The following is a 20,941-nucleotide window of genomic DNA, read 5'->3' as shown; positions in this document are numbered from 1 at the left end:
AGGGATAAAACGGGAAATTATGGGGTAAAAGGGGGAAATTATGGGTAAAAGGGGAAATTATGGGGCAAAAGGGGGAATTATGGGATAAAAGGGGAAAATAGGGATAAAAGGGAGAAAATACGGGATAAAAGGGGGGATTGCAGAGATAAAAGGGGGAATGGAGGGATAAAAAGGGGAAAATAGGTTATAAAAGGGGGAATTATGGGATAAAAGGGGGAATTATGGTGTAAAAGGGGGAAAGATGGGTAAAGTGGAAATTAGGGTTAAAAGGGGGAAATGCAGGGATAAAAGGGGAAATAGGGATAAAAGGGGGAAATGCAGGATAAAGGGGGAAATGCAAGGATAAAAGGGGGAAATGCAGGATAAAATGGGGAAATGCAGGGATAAAAGGGGTAAACATTAGAATACAAAGTTTAATGCAGAAATAAATAGGGTAGGTGCAGAAAAAAGGGGTAAATACAGGAATAAAAGGGGGAATGGAGGGATGAAGGGGGAAATAGGGGGATAAAAAGGGAAATTATGGGACAAAAGGGGGAAATTCAGAGATTAAAGGGGAAATAGAGGGATAAAAGGTGTAAATCATAAATAAAAGGCTAGGAAAGCCATGCTGGAGTCACCCTGGGATAAACTGCTGTCACCACACCAGATCTGGGGATTATTCCAGGTGCAGACTCCCCTCCAAGAGAGCAGCCAGGGTGAGAAGCTGCTCCCAAGAAAAATCCTGGCTGCAGCCACTCCAAAATGTGGATGACAAAATAAAAAAAGAAAAAGAAAAAAATCACAAAAAATCTCCTGAAAAATCCCCCAAAAAAGCAGAAGAAAGGCTCCAAAGCTTTGTGTGCAACACCTGAGAAATATCATTATCCCCAAAGAGTCCTGAGAGATTCCAAACAGGCTCAAATCTCAACCAAAAACGTTTTTCCAGGGAGGAAAATTCTGGGAACAATGGGAACACTTTTCCCATGGAAAACCCCCATGGAAAGCCAGGAATTGGGGGGAGAAAAGCACTCCCAGGAGCTGGAGAGGTGGGAGTGAGGAGGAGGAGGAGGAGGGAAGGTTTTACCAATGTTGAACTCCTGGTTTTCCGTGATGATCTCGGCGTTGGGAACCATGGTGGGAGGCTGGCAGCGGAAAAGCTGGAAAGCTGGGAAAGCAAGGGAGGAGCAGCACGTCCTGAAGGCAGCCATGGTGGAGGCAGGGAAATTCCTCCCTCCCCACCAGGAAAATCCTCCTTTTCCACCAGGAAATTCCTCCCTTTCCAAAAAGAAATTTCTCCCTCTCCACCAGGAAATTCCTCCTTTTCCACCAAGGAATTCCTCCTTTTCCACAGGGAAAATCCTCCTTTTCCACAGGGAAAATCCTCCTTTTCCACCAGGAAACTCCTCCCTCTCTACAAGGAAAATTCTGCTTTTCCACAAGAAAATTCCCCCTCCCCACCAGGAAAATCCTCCTTTTCCACCAGGAAAATTCTCCTTTTCCACTAGGAAAATTCTCCTTTTCCACTAGGAAATTCCTCCCATCCCACCAGGGAATTCCTCCTTTTCTACAAGAAAATTCCCCCCTCCCCACCAGGAAAATCCTCCTTTTCCACCAGGAAAATTCTCCTTTTCCACCAGGAAAATTCTCCTTTTCCACTAGGAAATTCCTCCCATCCCACCAGGGAATTCCTCCTTTTCCACAAGAAAAATCCTCTCTCCCCACAAGAAAATTCCTCTTTCCCCATAAGGAAATTCCTCCCTCTCCACCAGAAAAATCCTCCTTTTCCACCAGGAAAATTCCTCCCTTTCCACAGGGAAGTTCCTCCTTTTCCACAAGGAAAATCCTCCCTCTCTACAAGGAAAATCCTCCTTTTCCACCAGGGCAATCCTCTCTCCCCACCAGGAAATTCCTCCCTTTCCACCAGGAAAATTCTCCTTTTCCACCAGGAAATTCCTCCCTTTCCACCAGGAAATTCCTCTTTCCCCATAAGGAAATTCCTCCCTTTCCACAGGGAAATTCCTCCCTTTCTTTGTGGAAAAACACTGAGCTGAAAAACTTCCTGGGAAAAATTATGTGGAAACAAAAACTGGGCTGAAAAACGTCATTGAAAAAAATTGGGCTGAAGAAATTGCTGGGAAAAAAAAACTGGTTTGATAAAATTTGTGGGAAAAAACCACTGGGCTGAAAATCTTCCTGAAAAAACCTGGTCTGATAAACTGGTTTGAAAAAAACTGGGCTGAAAAACTTCCTGGAAAAATCCTGGTTTGATAAACTGTGGAAAAAAGAACTGGGCTGAAAAACTTCCTGGAAGAAACCTGGTTTGATAAACTTTGTGGGAAAAACTGGGCTGAAAATCTTCCTGGGAAAACCTGGCCTGAAAAATTTTGTGGGAAAAAACTGGGCTGAAAAACTTCCTGAAAAAATCCTGGTTTGATAAACTGTGGAAAAAAAAAAACTGGGCTGAAAAACTTCCTGGAAAAAATTGGTTTGAAAAATTTTGTGGAAAAAAACTGGGCTGAAAATCTTCCTGGAAGAAACCTGGCTTGAAAAACGTCATTGGAAACAAGTGGGCTGAGAAGCTCTGTGGAAAGCTTGGGCTCCAAGGGTATTTTTTGCCTTTTCCCAGACCTTTTCCCCAGTATCCCAGACCTTGTCCCCTTTTCCCCAGTACCCCAACACTCCCAAAGCAGCGGCTCAGACCGTGGAAGTCGATGGCGAAGATGCCGCCGTTGGCGCCGTCGCTGTGGAACCTCAGCAGGACCTGGTTGGAGGAGCTCTGGGCAGATTTCTTGGCTGAGTTGCCTGTGAACACCCCCAGCTGGGGGGCTGTTTGCTGGGGCCCGTCCCTGATGGCAGGAACACACAGAAAAGTTGATTTTTCCAAGGATTTAAGACCTCCAAGGATTTTTCAGACCTCCTCCCTTCCTCATCCTCCCTTCCCCACATCCACATTTCTGACCCCCTGCTCCAGTGTAACCCCTGCAACCTCTCCTGGCTCCCAGCTGACAATCAATGCACAAATTTCACTTTTAACCTCAGAAATGGAGGAATTAGGACCTGATTCCCCAAGGAATTTCACTCCCTGTTTGCCCAGCAAAACATGGATTGTGAATATCCCCCTCAGAACACCAGGGGATATTCTGAAGGTCAGACTTTGAGTGCTACCAGCTCAAAATTTGGTCAAAAAACTCTTTAATCAGAGCTCCCCTGGCTGCCTGAAGTTGATAACCTCCATTATTATGCATAAAGAATATTTTTATTTATTCATATTAAAAGAAAACTAAAAAAAAAAAAATTAATTTCTCATTTTTTCTCCAAACCAGCAGGAAGGTCCCAGCCTGCCAAGGGGATCCCAGGGGTCCCTTTCCCAGCTGCTGCCATTCCAAAGCCAGGAGTGCTGCCCAAAATGAGCCCCTGGGGGGGCTGCTGCCCCTCTGCACCCACCAGACTGTGATGAAGTCGTTGTAGGGCTCTGTCTGCAGCAGGGTGAAGTTCAGGTGGATCCCATAGCCCACAGGCACTGTCAGCAGCCAGGTGCAATCCTGGGAATTTGGGTACTGGTTGGGGAAGCCAGGAGAGTAAACTGTCCCATTCTGGGCTGTGACATTGCCCCCACAAGGCACTGCAGGGAGAAACACAAACCCAGTGAGGAAACAGCCCCTTAAACACCCTCATTTCCCATTTTTATTTATTTGTGGTTTTGGTACAAAAGTAACAATTCTGCATACAGAAAAATCCAAATCTTGGCCTGACTTGCCTCAAATAATTCCTGTCTGCTACAAGCACCGAGAGAGCAGCTGAGGATTTGTGTTCTCTGGGGTTCAAGGACTTACAGGAGGGCAAATATCACCTCTCTCCCTCCTTCCCAGCTCCTGCAGAGCCAGGGCTGGGATAAAGGTCAGTGCTCCTGGGAAATCTTCAGTAAGCAGGTCTGAACTTCTTAAAGGTTCACCTGAAACCCTTCTGGAAGTCAATCCCACAGAATTCCAGCCAGCAAGGGGCTGAAGGGCCGAAACAGCCATGAGGGGCTTGGAAATGAGAACTGGGGTGAGTTTGGGTGTCTGGAATGTGAATCTTCAGCCTGCAGAGCCCTCTGAGCACAATCTTCAGAAAAAAAAACACCTTGGAAGATTCCTGAGGATCTCCCACCTGGATCATTTTGGAGATGCCCATGAAGGAGATACAGGGACACACACAGAGTCCTCAGAGCTGCCAGGCTCTGCTACTTTTATTTATCAGAGCTAGCCAAGGGAAGCTGGGTGTGGTTGTGGGAATAAAGCAGCAAGGAATTGTCACTCTGAGGCCCCTGGACTGTGTCACACAGGAATATCAACCAATGGAAGCTGGATGTGGTTGTGGGACCAAAGCAGCAAGGAATTGTCACTCCGAGGCCCCAGGACTGTGTCACACAGCAAAACCAGCTCCAGCAGGGAGGTGACAGACACAAGTTCTCCTCACCCACACCCCAAGACTCACCCCCCCCTCAGAAGCTGCTGAAACACCCCAAATATTCACCACAACACCTCAGGGAGCCCATGTTTCCCTCCCAGAGCTCATTCCCAGCCACACCTTGGCTCCCAGAGCTCATTCCCAGCCCCACGTTTCCCTCCCAGAGCTCATTCCCAGCCCCACGTTTCCCTCCCAGAGCTCATTCCCAGCCCCACGTTTCCCTCCCAGAGCTCATTCCCAGCCCCACGTTTCCCTCCCAGAGCAAAGCCAGCCCAGCCCAGCCCAGCCCAGGTGCCCAGGTGAGCCCAGGCCGTACCTTCACACCTGGGCAGGGGGTGGTCCCAGTTCCTGTTGGTGCCGTGCTGGCAGGTGAGCACGGGGTGGCCGATGAGCTGGTAGCCAGGCAGGCACTCGAAGGAGATGGACTGGCCAACGTTGTAGCCAGCTCCCCTCACCACCCCGTTGGCAAAGGGCTCCGGGTCGGGGCATTCCTGCAGCTCGTAGGCTGGGAAAACACGACGGGAACGAGTTTGTGTTTCACCTCCCAGGGAAAGGGACAGGGAAGGAGAAACGGCCCCAAGCTGTGCCAGGGGATGGCAGGATGGAGTTCAGGAGGAATTTCTCCTTGGAAAGGGGTGGAAGGGGGTGCCCAGGGAGGTTTGGAGTCAGCAGCCATGGAATTAACTCAACAGCCATGGAATTAACTCAACAACCACAGAGTTAACTCAACAACCATGGAATTAACAGGATTAACTCAACAACCACAGAATTAACTCAACAACCACAGAGTTAACTCAGTGACCACGGAGTTAACTCAACAACCACGGAGCTAACTCAACAACCACAAAATTAACTCAACAACCACAAAGTTAACAACCATGGAATTAACAGAACTAACTCAACAATCACGGAATTAATTCAACAACCACAGAGTTAACAACCACTGAGTTAACTCAACAACCACTGAATTAACTCAAAACCCACGGAGTTAACTCAGCAACCACAGAATTAACCCAACAACCACGGAGTTAACAACCATTGAGTTAACAGAATTAACTCAAAACCCATGGAGTTAACTCAAAAACCAAAGACTTAACTCAAAACCCATGGAATCAACTCAACAACCACGGAATTAACTCAACAACCACAGAGTTAACAACCACTGAATTAACTCAACTACAGAATTAACTCAACAGCCATGGAGTTAACCCAACAACCATGGAGTCAACAACTGCAGAGTTAACTCAACACCCATGGAGTTAACACCCACAGAATTAACCCAACAACCACGGAGTTAACCCAACAACCATGGAGTTAACAACCACGGAATTAACAGAGTTAACTTAAAAACCACTGAATTAACTCAACAGCCATGGAGTTAACTGAAAACCCACTGAATTAACCCAACAACCATGGAGTTAACAACCACGGAATTAACAGAGTTAACTTAAAACCCACTGAGCTAACCCAACACCCACGGAGTTAACTCAACAACCACAGAGTTAACAACCACTGAATTAACTCAACTACAGATTTAACTCAACAGCCATGGAGTTAACTCAACAACCACAGAGTTAACCATGGAATTAACAGAATTAACTCAACAACCACTGAATTAACTCAACAGCCATGGAGTTAACCCAACAACCACAGAGTTAACTCAAAACCCACGGAGTTAACCCAACACCCACGGAGTTAACCCATCCCGGGGCAGGACTGTCCCTGCTCACCCTGGTACTCCAGCTTGAAGCCGGGTTTGTTCTGGGAGTGGTCGCTGTGGAAGTAGACGGTGGTCTCGTGCGAGGTGGACAGCAGGGAGCCGGGCAGCTCGGCGCCGCTGAAGCGCCCGATGACGCCGCTGGTGTCGTAGGGCCCGTTCCGGATCTCCACAAAGTCGTGGTTGGGCTCCGTGGAGAAGTTCAGGAACTGGATGTGGGCACCTGGAGAGGGGGAAGGAGGAGTTTGGCTCTAAAATTTGCAGCTGAGATTTCGCACCAGCTCCAACAGCAGCTCCAACACCAACACCAACCCTGGCTCCAATCCCAACCCCAGCTTTAAACTCAGCTCCAACCCCAACATCAGCACCAACCCCAGCTCCAATCCCAGTCCCAAACCCTGCTCCAACCCCAACCCCAACATCAGCACCAATCCCAGCTCTCACCCTCGTCCCAATATCAACTCCAGCTCCAATCCCAACCCCAACATCAGCACCAATCCCAACCCCAGCTTTAAACTCAGCTCCAACCCCAGCTCCAACCCTTGTTCCAATCCCAATCCCAAACCCAGCTCCAATCCCAGCTCCAGCACCAATCCCAATCCCAAGCCCAGCTCCAATCCCAGCTCCAACCCTTGTTCCAATCCCTAGCCCAAGCCCAGCTCCAGTCCCAGCTCCAGCCCCAGCAGTGCCCACCCGCAGAGCCCAGGACAGCCCGGGCACTCGGCAGGACTTTACCTGCCCTGGGGACACAGAGTGCCTTCAACCTGACCCAGAGGAGCTCTGGAGTGGAGCTTAGGAAGGAATTCCTCCCTGGGAGGGTGGGGAGGCCCTGGCTCAGAGAGGCTGTGGCTGCCCCTGGATCCCTGGCATGTCCCAGACCAGGCTGGATGGGGCTTGGAGCACCCTGGGATAATTTTCCCCTGGCAGGGGGTGGAATGAGATGACCTTGAGGCTCTTCCCAACCCAAACCAGTCAGGGATTCTCTGATTTTTCACCTCCTCTTGTGTGACAGCACCAACCCAAACCCAGCTCTCTCACCAAACCCCACTGGCAGCAGGATCCTCCAGGTGCAGTCCAGGTTGCTGGGGTAATTTCCTGGGAATCCTGGGCTCAGGAGCACTCCTTCCATCTCTTCTGCTGTTCCTCCACACTGGGCTGGAAAAACAACAGGGTTTGTGGGCAGGATACAGTCACAGGATCCCTTCCAGGATCCCTGAGGGGTCTGTCTGGGTGAGGGCCATGGGAAATCAAGGAATTAAAGACTCAGCTGAGAAAAAGGAACCAGCACCAAGTGTCCAGGCGCTGCAGGGCCACATCAGGAATGGATGTGCCTTTCTCCTGCCCTTGGGAGATGAAGACTGAGCCCAGGGATCCAGTCTGGGCCACCACAGAGGGACAGCCAGAGGTGAGCAGGGAGGGGGGGATGGACACCCCCAGACCAGGCACCAGCACTTGCCTGACACCTTCACCAGCTCAGAAAAGGCTGTGAAGAAGCTGAGTGCTCCTGTTTTGACCCCAGTCAGAGCCTCTCCTTTCCCCTGCCAATCCCTGGGCAGTCTGTCACTGATAAATCCAGCACAGAGTGTTTGCTCAGTGCCTGCACCGACTGCCAGCCACCACAGCCCCAAAAATATGTTTACAAAAGGCATCCCATGAAATGGAAGCACTGACAGCACCTCCTCATCCTTATCTGGATGACCTCCAGCTGGTCCCAGCAGCAGCACCCAGCTGAATCCAGCCAGGAGTTCTCCTAACTGGCTGTGACAGCCAGGCACAGGCTCTCTGTCCAATGCTCATTACCCCAGACCTGCTCCTAACGAGCTTTCTCCCAGAAGATTTCTCTTTCTTTTTCCTCCTAATGGCTCTTTAATAGAACTGCTGCTGAATTATTTAGGGGCCCAGCAGCTGCAGGAAGCAGACCAGGAGAAAATCAGCAGAGTTGCAAACTTGGAGCAGGAGCTCTGGTGGACACAGGGCAGAGCCCCAGCACTGTCACACCCACAGAGGTGACAGTCACTCCTCCAGGAGTGGCCCCAGATGTGTTTCTGCCTCTCTGCAGCTGCCTGAGCTTTCCCAGGGAGGGGAAAAGACAGGCACAGCCAAAATCCTGCTGGGTTGGGAGGCTGGTGCTGATTCAAAGAACCAAACTGGTGGGTTGGCAGCTTTTGGGATGCTCCTCTCCGTGCTGGGAACTCCCAGCTGAGCCCAAGGACTTCTGCTTCCATTCAGAGCAGCTCCCAAGGGAATGGGTCCTTTAGCTCAGTCATTCTCCTGGAAATATCTCTCCATTTATCCCTGGCCTGCAGATCATCAGATAAAAGAACTGTTGGCTCTTATAATTACTTTAAAGCCAAATGATGTAAGCTGGAACAGCAGGAGCCCAAAATAACTGTTAACTAAAGCTATTAAATGCATAAATGTCTCTCTCAGAGCTGCAAAATGTGCAATATGAATATTAAACATCTACATTTGCTAAAAGGAAATGACTGGAAATAATTTTAAAAACCTCCTGCAAGTTCCCTTTACCTCTGGGCCTCTTCCACAGGGAAAATGGAATGTCCAGTCCTTTCCAGGCCTGAACACCTGAACAGATCTGAGGGTAAACAGTGACCTGGACAGGTGACCTGTGGTCACCTGCTGGACAGCAGAGTGGCCACAGCACGTTGGGACCCTGGGAGAGAGCAGGGCCCAGTGAAAGGAGCAGCTCTGGTGGTCTCAGATACATTCCACCAAAATAAACCACGCTTCAGATGGAAAAAAATATCCTCAAGCCATGAAACCAACCTGCTTCCAGCAGGAGGAAATTGGAGGTTTTCCCTCCTGAATGGTTCTGTGCTGAGGGGGATAATTCTGTGTTTCCCATTCTGTAACACCCAAACCAAAGCACTCCAGGCAGCCCACGGGGACTTCTCGGGCACCATTTCCCTGGCAACCCAGAGTTTTCCCACTCTCTCTCACACCTGCAGAACCAACCTGAATTTCTCTAAATCAGCTCTCTAGCCTTGTTGTTTTTTTTTTTTTTTTTTTGTGGTTTATTTTAGGGGAGTGTTATAAAATCAGCCAGGTAGAAAGAAGTTGGTTCCTACCAATGCAGAGGGGTGGAGGGTAATTCCAGCGGCGCACGGTGCCCGGCATGCAGGAGATGTGAGAGTGACCCTGCAGGGATGGAAAACATAACAGGGATTTGGGGGCTGGGGGGAAAACAAGGGGAGAGCACCTCCCTGTCCTGGCAGGAAAAAATCCCCTGCAAGATGGATCTGATCCAGAGGGAGGTGCTTGTTGCATCTGGGGACCAGAAAAAGTGATGGCTTAAAGGATGTAGGAATAAAACAACTGGATTTGGAGATAATATTTCACACCTGGGGATTATCTGGGGAGATAATATTAGTGAAGAGGTCACTTAAGGCTGGTCTTTATTGCAGCAGTCCAAGGGAAGATATGGGAAAATGTCCATAAATGCCCACTCCTGCAAGGGGGGTGAATGCAGTTCTACAGATTTTGCAAATTAGCATAATTGACAAAATTGACAAAAATTAGCATAATTGACATAATTGACCAAAATCACCAATTGGAGACATAAAGAGTGAGGTCATTCAGCCACCTCTGAATCCTCTCCCTCAGACAGGGACTAAACTTTGTTGATGAAGATGTGTCTGCCAGAGCTGGTCTCAACCTTGGAAGAACCAAGGAGGGACAGAACCTGGGATACCCAGCCTGGAGCTCTGGAATGTCTTTTGTCTTTCTGCCTCAGGAAAAGGCAGGGAAAGTACCAGGCCTGGCCCCAAATACAACCACAGAGCCACAAGCAGATGTGTGGAGAATGGAGAGAACACAAAAAGCAGGAATCCTTCTGGTGATGCCTGAAGACCTGGAAGAGCTTGGACAGAAAGGAATAAAGCAGGGATTTATTGGAAGGTCTTTACAGGAGACAGCTTGGGCAGCACAAGGCTGTGGCTACACCCAAGGTGGACCAGGATGGATCCAGGATGGACCCAGGATGGATCCAAGCTGGACCCAGGATGGATCCAAGGTGGACCCAGGATGGATCCAAGCTGGACCAGGATGGATCCAAGGATGGACCGGATGGACCAAGTGGACCGGATGGACAGGTGGACCCAGGATGGATCCAAGGTGGACCCAGGATGGATCCAAGATGGACCCAGGATGGACCCAGGATGGATCCAAGGTGGACCCAGGATGGATCCAAGGTGGCCAGATGGATGGACCAAATGGACCAAGGTACATGGATCCAAGCTGACCAGGATGGATCCAGGATGGACCCAGGATGGATCCAAGCTGGAACCAGAATGGATCCAAGGTGGACCCAGGATGGACCCAAGGTGGACCCAGGATGGATCCAAGGTGGACCAGGATGGATCCAGGATGGACCCAGGATGGATCCAAGATGGACCCAGGATGGATCCAAGATGGACCCTGAGTCATGAGTTTTCACACTTCTCCTCCTCCTCCTCCTCCTCCAGGGCTCTCCCAGCAGGGACAGCAGCCACAGCCACGTCCTCACCTCCAGGAGCCCTCGGATTTACAAGGTTGTGATGCCTTGAGAGGACCCTGGACCAGAGGCTGGACAGAGTTAAAGGAATAAATCAGGGATTTATTGAAAGATCTTTACAGGATCCACCTTGGGCAGCACAAGAGCCCAGCCAGGGCTGCACCCAAGATGGACCCAGGATGAGTTTTCCCCCTTTTGTAAGTTTTGGTCCCTTTCCATGCTGGGTTCAGTGTCCCACTCCAGCTCAGGGGATGCAGTCCCACCCTCCCAGGTTGCTCCCCTGCTGTTTGCACTTTTGGGGCTGAGGCTGCAGCGGGGTCCTTGGCTCTGGGGCTGGGCAAGGATTGCTCTGTGGGGCTGAGCTGTGAGCAGACCTTGCTACAACGCTTCAGACGGAGTTCAGAGTCCCACCCTGAGGCAGTCAGAGTGTGGCCAAGCAGGGGGAGCTGCGGGCGGGGCTGTACCTGCAGGGCGTAGCCCGGCTCGCACTGGAAGGACACCACGTCGTTCACCAGGTAGCGCTCGCCGATCTTCAGCCCATTGCCGGGCACGGCCGGCTCCGGGCAGCTGGAGAGGCCCACGGCTGCGGGGGAAGGGAATGGGAGCTCAGGGAGTGGGGATGGGGCTGGGATGGGGCTGGAGGCACAGGAACTCGCCTTTTGTTTTATCCCACTCCTGTTTGCCAACTGCCACCGCAGACTCTGGGTGGGGAATTCCCTTTGGATGCTCCAGGGACAGCCCAATTCCATCCCCACATTTACAGCTGGGAATATCCTGCTGCAAACCCAACTGACAACCTGCCACATCCCGTGTGGGGTGATGGGCTCTCCTTTCCTTCTTCCTTTCCTTCTTCCTTTCCTTCTTCCTTGTTCCTTCTTCCTTTCCTTCTTCCTTTCCTTCTTCCTTTCCTTCTTCCTTTCCTTCCTTCCTTTCCTTGTCCTTTCCTTTCCCTTTCCTTTCCTTTTCCTTTCCTTTCCTTTCCTTTCCTTTTTCCTTTCCTTCCTTTCCTTTTCCTTTCTTCCTTTCCTTTCCTTTTTTTCCTTTCCTTTCCTTCCTTTTCCTTTCCTTTTTCCTTTTCCTTTCCTTCTTTCCTTCCTTCTTCCCTTCCCTTCCCTTCCCTTCCCTTCCCTTCCCCTTCTTCCCTTCCCTTCCCTTCCCTTCCCTCCCCTTTCCCCTTCCCTTCCCTTTTCCCTCCCTCCCTTCCCTTCCCCCTTCCCTTCCCTTCCCTTCCCTTCCCGTTCCCTTCCCTTCCCTTCCCTTCCCTTCCTTCCTTCCCCCTTCCTTCCTTCCTCTTCCCTTCCCTTACCCTTCCCTCCCTTCCCCTTCCCTTCCCTTTCCCTTCCCTTCCCTTCCCTTCCCTTCCTTCCCTTCCCTTCCTTCCCTTCCCTTCCCTTCCCGTCCCTTCCCTATCCCTTCCCTCTTCCCTCTTTCCCCATTTCCCTTCCCTTCCCTTCCCTTTCCCTTCCCCTTTTTCCTTCCCTTCCCTTCCCTTCCCTTCCATTCTCCCTTCCCTTCCCTTCCCTCTCCCTTCTCCCTTCCCTTCTCCCTTATGCCTTCGCCTTTCCCTTTCCCTTTCCCTTCCCTTCCCTCTCTCCCAACCACATTTTCTCCTCTCCTTCCCAAATCTCTCCTCTCCCTCCATCTCCCCTCTCCCTCTCCCCTCTGCACAGCCCAGGGAGACAGAAGGAATCCTGCAGGCTCCTCACACCCTCTCCACCATCACCTCCTGCATCCCTGCGAGGCTCCTGCTCTGCTCCAGCCCCACAGAGCCCCAGGCAGGGGGAAATAAAAGGGAAAAGGAGTGAGGAGAGGCTGAGTCTCCTCCCAAAGCCCAGTCACGCTTCCCTCCCTGCTCCTGGATGTGCTGCTTGACCTTCAGAGAGGCAGGAGGGAAAATGGCTTTAAATAACTTCTCCTTCACATCAGTGCCTTTCACTCAGTCCCAAATTGTTGCTGCCTTTGGAGCATGCAGAGGTAAGAGCTCAGCCTGAGCACCACACTGAGGGAGAAACCTGAGCTCTCCTCCCCTGTTTTAGCTCATCTCTCCCAACTTCCTGCCAGAAGGAACACAGGAAAAACCCAGGGCTCAGGGCTGGGAGATCCAATTGTACAAACAGAGCAGAAATCACATTATTTCCAACTGCCCTGAAAATCAACACCTATTAATTTCCTCAGCCAAGGAAACAGACAGGGCTGATAATCCCCAGGCTCATGAAAAACCTGGCCATGATTTTTGCAGGAGGGTGCTCAAAGGATTGATGGATTGGAATAGAGGTGGAGAAGAAACAGAGACACAGCCAGAGGATTCCAGCAGCTCCCAGAGCACAGGCTGGGCACATTATTTCTCTCCCAATCTTGGGGTGGCTGTAATCCTGCTGGATTCAATAATGGACAAGGTTCCAGTGAGCAAAGGCAGCAAACCCTGGAAGGTTTGGTGCTGCTGGGCTCCAAAGCAGCCCCAGCTGTGCCACTGCAGGGAATCTCACACTGGTCTGGGTGGGAAGGGTCCTCAGTCACCCAAACTGCCCCCTGCCTGGGCAGGGACACCTCCTGCCAGCCCAGGCTGCCCCTGGGCACTTCAGGGACACCTCCTGCCAGCCCAGGCTGCCCCTGGGCACTTCAGGGACACCTCCTGCCAGCCCAGCCTGCCCTGGGACACTTCAGGGACACCTCCTGCCAGCCCAGACTGCCCCTGGACCCTTCAGGGACACCTCCTGCCAGACAAGGCTGCCCTGGGACACTTCAGGGACACCTCCTGCCAGCCCAGCCTGCCCTGGGACACTTCAGGGACACCTCCTGCCAGCCCAGACTGCCCCTGGACACTTCAGGGACACCTCCTGCCAGCCCAGACTGCCCCTGGAACACTTCAGGGACACCTCCTGCCAGCCCAGACTGCCCTGGGACACTTCAGGGACATCCCCCACCAGCCCAGCCTGCTCTTGGACCCTTCAGGGACATCCCCCACCAGCCCAGCCTTACTTTTGTACTCCAGGTGAAAGCCAGCAGCAGAGACGCTGATGTCAGAGTAGAAATGCAAATAGAGCTGGTTGGAAGTGCTGTTGAGCAGAGCAGGCACTGTGGTTCCTGTGGCAAAGCAAGAGGTGCACAAAGGCAGGGGAGAGTGGGGAAAATGCTCATTTTGTGATTGGCTTTTGGCAAACATTACAATAAATGTTACAGGTGTTGCGTTGGGAAGTGAGGCTGGATGAATTCTCTTAAGTAGGGTGGTAAATTCAGTTTGAGGTTGTAACAAAATGTTAAAATAGAAACTGTGCTATGTGAGATACTTTTATAAAGAAAGGACTCACACCAATAGCAGCCACAGGACACCTGAATATTTCAGGGAATTTATAGCTCCGTTATCAGGAGAAATGAACTTCTTCCTGCTGTCAGGTTCAGAGGAAGAAGCTGACACTGCCCAGACAGAATCCTGTGTTTGAATGGAATTTTTGCACCATGGATGAATGTGCAACAGGCTGCTGCTTTTAAGGGTTAATTCTCTGTTAATTTGGGTCCTTTTTGGGGCTTATTTTGCCCAGAAAAGGTACCTGGACTGTCCATAACTCTTTGTTTTTATTGTCTCATATTGTCCTAATCCAAATTGTCCAAATTATTATTACTCTAATTGCATGACTATTTTTATTATTACTATTAAACTTTTAAACTTTCAAAACCAAGTGACTGGTGTTTTTCACAGAGAGGATCTCTCTCCCTCCTAGATTTGCTGACAACACCAAGTCCTTTCACCTTAACCAGCTCCTCTTGGTTTTGATCAGTTCTTTCTGACCAGAAACACCCAAGGCCCTTTCCAGGAGCTGCTCCTGGATTCCAGCCTGTGGAGCTTGGTCTGGGAAAATTCGGGATTCCTTCATGCCCTGGAAGCTGCTGCAGCAGCAGGACAAGGCATCTCCATCCCAGACCCTTCTCCTGCCAAGCTCAGGGCATTTTATTTAAAAATAAATGAGGTTTTGGGCCATTGTTCTGCCAGTGGTGCTGCCCTCTCAAAGCCTGGCTCCTCCCTGCTCTGCTAAAAGCCACAGTTCAAGGAAAACCACGAGGATTCCAAAGGAAATACAAAATTCCAAGGAAAAATAGAGTTTGTTTTGTAGCCCTTCACCCGTTCTGGGGGACATCAAGCAGGTCAGGTCACCCTGCCAGGTGTGGTGGCCTCACATCCCAGCAGAGCTGAGGGAATTCCCATTCCCAGGAATAAAACCCCACTGGGCTTGTGTTTAAGGCTCCCTCTCAACCCTTCCCACAGGCAGATGGAGTTGAAATTCCCAACCCAACCGAGCACACCATTCCCTTGAAATCTATTCCTGGCCTTTGATGCTTGTTTAAGTTTGATTTTGTGAGGTGAATAAAATGAGGCAGGAGCTGATGGGCTCCAGGGCCACCTACCAGAGAAGCTCCCCAGCATGGTGGCTGTGTTGTCTCCTCCATCAAACACTTCCAAGGAATCCCAGTTCTGCTCTGTGACAAAACTGATCACCTGGATCTGCAGAGGGACACAAAACAAAGGGGAAAAATCGAAATCATGGGAATAAATCAAATTAATAGCAATCAAAGGGTCACTAATTGAGTTTACACACTCTGGGGGGGTTCAGCACTGGCAAAACTTGGAGACTTCTGCCTTTGAAATTCCCACTGGGATTTTCCAGCTATTTTCCCCCAAACTTCCACAGAGAAATGCTGTTTTCTGCTGCTGCTCCAGAGCTCCTGGAAGTGCCCAGCTGCTGAGAATCCCAGCCCTTCCCCCTTCCTGTTTGGAGAAATCCCTGAAGACTTTGAGCCCTTTCAAATGAGAGCAACCAGCAGCAACCTGGAGGTAAAATAAACCCAAAAAACACCTCACATTAAACAGCAGGATTTTAAAAATCCAGCCAAGTTCCTGCCTTGTTCCTCAGCTTTCAGGGGGATCACTCGAGTGCATTTTCAGATTTCACCTTTCCCTGCCATGCCCCACAAGGTTTGGAGGCCTTAGGAAGGGCTTGGCTCCATGAGCTGGAACATCAACAGAAAATCTTGGATGAGAAACATCCAGAGAGCTGAGAAATATGAATTTATACTGAAAAGCAGAGCTGAGAAATCTGAATTTACACTGAAAAGCAGAGCTGAGAAATCTGAATTTATACTGAAAAACAGAGCTGAGAAATCTGAATTTATACTGAAAAACAGAGCTGGGAAATCTGAATTTATACTGAAAAACAGAGCTGGGAAATCTGAATTTATACTGAAAAGCAGAGCTGGGAAATCTGCATTTATACTGAAAAGCAGCTTGTGCTTGAGTGAGGATCTCCAAGGAATTGCACAGCTTTTTCCATCAGGATTACCATTAACAGGGATTCTGCCTAAATCCTAAATGCTGATGGGTTCAAAGCCTTCAGTGTCCCATTAAAAACCCAAGTTTGGTGAATGGGGTGAGAGTGAGGCAGGAAATCTGAGTAAAAACCCCCTGTTTTGGGCAAAATTCAGACTGAATCTGGAAGGTCTGAATGAGATTTTCCAACTTTGGGTATCTCAAAATAAACTGGCAGGGGAAAAATAAACAAATCCAAAAGGAATCATAAATCAGGAGCATGAATGAGTTGTACAGCTTGGCTCTAAACAAGGAGAGTGCTGGAAAATTGGGAATAATGAGCAGTGAGGAGACTTCACTGCCCTCAAACTTTCACTAGGCACCTGTGAACCCTCTCCCTTTCTCCCCAAATCTTATTCCCCTATTTCCTCATCCCCCCCAATTCCCACTTACCTCTGCCTTGCTGCACGTCAAATCAAACCCCCTCGTTTGAAAACAAATAAATAATAATAACAAAAATCAATCCCCTCATTTCAGCCATTGAAACCCATTTCCTCCTTGATTTACTCCGGGTAATAAAGTTGTAAAGTTCCTCACAAGTGGTTTTTTTTTAGCAGAAAGTGAGTGGAGTTCAGGCAGCAGGAATGGCAGTGACCCCCACGGAGCCATCGCTGCTCCCACTGACCCTTTTTCCCCTTTTTTCCCTTTTTTTCCCTTTTTTCCTGCCTCATTACACCCCTGTTGTGATTTGCATTGTTGGAAGTGGAGTGAGAACGAGCGTTTTGTTTGCTCTTACACCGCCTAAATTATTTATTCTCCTCTCTCCCCCCTCCTCCAGCTTAACGGAATAAACATTTTTAAGGTCCTAATTCTAGTCTGACATGTGGATTCACAAGGGATCTGCATCTATTTACTGCCACGTGTATAAATTAATTCACTCTGGAAGGTTTGCTCCGGGAATGAATAATTCATGGCAGAAGTGCCAGCTCCTACCCTGATTACATAAAAATCCTGCTCCTGAGTGCTGCTAACCAAGAAAGCTTCCATTCCACCTCCTTCCCTGATTTACAGCTGTTTAACCTTTAATTGTTGTGCGAAAAGGGGGTAAAGTGATGCTGGAATGAAGATCTAAGAGTGGAGAAGCCAAAGGAAGTGGAGCCAGGATGGATCCAGCTCCAGCTCCAGCTCCGTGGTCATTCCCTCCCGGGGGGCTGCCCCGGGACCCCTCCCTGCAGCTGTTTCGGGTCCTGAAAAGCCAAAATCATTCTCCAAGGGCTTTCTGCCCTCCTGGAAGAGCCAGGGAAGCTGATGGGTGGTGAGCAGGTGACAGCAGATCCCTGTGACACGAGGAAGTGCAGACCTCAGCACTGCTGGGGGCAACAAAAATAAGGGATCAAAGAATTTTAAGGGATTGGGATGGATTTTAAAGCTCTTCTTGTTCCAAAATCTCTGCTGTGGGCAGGGACATCTCCCACTGTCCAAAGGTGGAACAGGTTGGAAGCCCTGCTCGACCAGGCCTTGGACACTTCCAGGGTTGGAGCACCCACAGCCTCCCTGGACAACCATAATAAAAAACTTCTCCCTAAAATTTAAAAACTTCTCCCTAAAACTTCTCCCAAATTCCCCTTCTTGTGCCAGAGTAAGGGTCACACTGAGGGACCACGGTCCTGTTCCTCCCAAATCCCACCCTGTGCCTCCCTGGCACTGCTCCTGGAGCTCTGGCAGCCTCGGGGCTGTGCCCACGCCCTGGGGAGCCTGGCAGTGCCCAACACCCTCTGGGAGAAGGAGAACCTTTCCCTAAATCCAGCCTGCCCCTCCCCTGGCACAGCCCCAGCCTTGCCAGGTCACAAACATCCCCAGTGCCTAAATCCTGGCAGTAAATCCATGCCTGATTCCAGAGGATTCCACATCAATCCACCCCCGTCCTGTGAGGAGCAGCAATTTCCCAACCAATGCCTAATCCTGGCAGTAAGTGAATGCCTGATTCCAGAGAATTCCACATCAATCCATCCCCATCCTGTGAGGAGCAGCAGTTTCCCACCACGTGGCCCCTCTGAGAGCAGCCCATGCCGAGTGTCCTGCTGTCTGTCCTGGCTGTACCTGGATCCCTGCTCCCTCGGGCACTGTGATCTTCCACACGCAGTTGAGGCTGTTCAGGTAGGGCTCGGGGAAGCCTGGGGACAGGATGGTTCCTTTCCTCTCCGTCAGGTTCCCCCCGCAGGGCACTGCCAGGAGGAAAGCAGAAGGAATTGGTTTTGCTCAAAGCATCGTTCACATGACAAGAAATGAAGAGCTGGCTGTGATTGAAGGATGAGATTTGTTGGAATGATCCTCTTTCCAGTAACTTTTTGTGCAACTCTGGGCACGTTCCTTGGGTGAGAGGATGATCTTCAGGAGCTGCTCTCCTTCAGAGGAGGGGAAAGCAGCTTTCAGCCAGATCTGGTTTATTGGAGATGCTGTCCCAGACCTCCCAAGAGTACTGGATCAAACACGTCAATTCCCTGGAATTTGGGGTTAAACTGCTCTTATTCAGAGCCAGGCAGGGCTTTGTATTTTATCAAACAACCATGGAACAGTTTAGGTGGGAAGGGACCTTAGAGATCACCAAATCCCTTCACCCAGACACCTTCCACTATCCCAGGCTGCTCCAATCCCTGTCCAGCCTGGCCTTGGACACTTCCAGGGATGGGACAGCCACAACCTTTATGGACAGAGCCACGAGCAGTTTTAAAGAAGTTTGTTATATTTAATTCATTTACATTCATTAGTGCAAGGATGGGACAGCCACAACCCTTCTGGACAGAGCCACCACGAGAGGTTTTAAAGGAGTTTTTAACATTTCATTCATTTACATTTCCATTTCAATTCATTACTGCTTTGTTTTGCTGTTGATATTCCCACAGAACAGGCTGGAAGAGATCCACAAACACCACCAACATCCAACCCCTGTCCCCTTTCAGGACAACCCAGAGAGCAGCACTGCTGCCAGTGACTTTCCCAGTGCCACCCACCCTGTCCCACCTCCCCCAGTGCCACCTACCTGTCACTATGAAATAAAATAAATAAAACAAGGTGGACATGCTGCTCTTTTCAAGGTAAAAATGTTAGAGCTTCTGACTCTAACATTTATAGATTTCCAAAAGTGACAGTGGGCTGGAGGGTGGTGACAGTGCCACCTCTCCAATGACACTGGAAAAACCAACAGCCCACCAAATTTCTCCTCTTGAAACAAAATGACATGGACATGCTCCTCTTTTCAAGGTAAAAGACAGCTTTTAATTTCTGACTCTAATATTTATAGAGTTTCAAAAGTGACAGTGGATTGGACAGTGACAGTGCCACCTCTCCAATGACACCAGACAAACCACCAGCCCACCAGATTTCTCCTCCCCCACAAAAGAATGCAAACCAACGACTCATTTACTTTCCGAGAAACTTCGTTACAAGAACGCAACCATCAGAAAGCTCAGAAAAACCTCAGCAAACCCCGGGTGACACTTACCCACACAGGTGGGGACAGAGGAGTTCCACTGAGCCAGGGCCCCGGGCATGGCCAGGCACTGGATGGCAGGGGAGCCTCGGAGGCTGTAGCCGGGGCTGCACTCGAAGCGCACCAGGGCGCCCACGGCGAAGTCGCTGCCCAGGCGCCGGCCGTGCCGCGGCTCCGGCACCGAGCTGCACTGCGTGGCACTGGTGCGGGGCACGGCTGCACACAGGGGAGGGGAGGGGAGGCACACAAACACCGTTAGAGCTGCTGGGGCAAAGATTGGTCAGTTTTACACTGAAATCACCAGCTAAATGCCAGGTGGGGGTGGATGCAGGCTTGATTGGTGACGGGTTGTACCTGAAAGGCTGAAGGATCTGGGCTGAATCCAAACCTGATCATTGACTGATTGTACCTAAACCCCAAGGAGGGATTCAATCCAAACTTGACCATTGACAGATTGTACCTAAATCCCAGACTGTCTAACCCCAAAAAGTGGCTGAATTCAAACACAACCATTGACTGATTGTACCTAAATCCCAAAGAGTGGCTGAATCCCAACTTGGCCATTGACTGATTGTACCTAAACCCCAAAGTACCTAAACCCCAAGGAGGGGTTCAATCCAAACTTGGCCATTGACAGATTGTGCCTAAACCCCAAAGTACCTAAACCCCAAGGAGGGGTTCAATCCAAACTTGACCATTGACAGATTGTGCCTAAACCCCAAAGTGTCTAAGTCCCAAGGAGGGGCTGAATCTAAACTTGGCCATTGACTGATTGTACCTAAACCCCAAAAAGTGGCCGAATTCAAACACGACCATTGACTGATTGTACCTAAACCCCAAAGAGGGGCTCAATCCAAACTTGACCATTGACTGATTGTACCTAAATCCCAAGGAGGGGCTGAATCTGAAACTTGGCCACTGACTGATTGTACCTAAACCCCAAAGTGTCTAAACCCCAAAAAGTGGCTGAATCCAAACTTGGCCATTGACTGATTGTACCTAAACCCCAAGGAGGGGCTCAATCCAAACTTGGCCATTGACAGATTGTGCCTAAACCCCAGAGTGTCTAACCCCAAAGAGGGGCTCAATCCAAACTTGATCATTGACTGATTGTACCTAAAAATCTAAAGTATTTGGACTCAATCCAAACGTGGCCATTGACTGATTGTACCTAAACCCCAAAGTGTTTAAACCCCAAAGAGAGGCTGAATCCAAACACGACCATTGACCAATTGTACCTAAACCCCAAGCAGGGGCTCAATCCAAACTTGACCACTGACTGATTGTATCTAAAACCCCAAAATATCTAAGTCACAAAGAGAGGATGAATCCAAGCATAACCATGGCTTGATTTTATCTAAATCCCAAAGATTGGCTTAATCCAAGCATGACCATTGACTGATTATACCTAAATCCTAAAGATTGGCTTAATCCAGGCATGACCATTGAGTGATTACTCCTAAACCCCAAAGTATCTAAATCCTGAAGAATGTCTGA

General features: G+C 49.8%; 1 protein-coding gene across 1 annotated transcript in view; it reads right to left on the bottom strand.

The window, feature by feature from the left end:
• Nucleotides 1–20,941, bottom strand: part of CSMD2 (CUB and Sushi multiple domains 2) — a 238,452-nt gene that overhangs the window by 36,109 nt on the left and 181,402 nt on the right. Inside the window, 12 exon segments of the mRNA XM_050983373.1 lie at nt 1,064–1,144; nt 2,680–2,825; nt 3,424–3,601; nt 4,745–4,933; nt 6,159–6,368; nt 7,184–7,300; nt 9,232–9,301; nt 11,120–11,238; nt 13,635–13,739; nt 15,057–15,153; nt 18,055–18,179; nt 19,457–19,660. Of these exon segments, the coding sequence (XP_050839330.1) occupies nt 1,064–1,144; nt 2,680–2,825; nt 3,424–3,601; nt 4,745–4,933; nt 6,159–6,368; nt 7,184–7,300; nt 9,232–9,301; nt 11,120–11,238; nt 13,635–13,739; nt 15,057–15,153; nt 18,055–18,179; nt 19,457–19,660 (1,641 nt within the window).

The sequence above is a fragment of the Serinus canaria genome, chromosome 23 (assembly GCF_022539315.1).
Source record: "Serinus canaria isolate serCan28SL12 chromosome 23, serCan2020, whole genome shotgun sequence".
Classification (NCBI taxonomy): Eukaryota; Metazoa; Chordata; class Aves; order Passeriformes; family Fringillidae; genus Serinus; species Serinus canaria.
The sequence above is the reverse complement of the archived record's forward strand: the minus strand, read 5'-3'. Positions and strand labels throughout refer to the sequence as shown.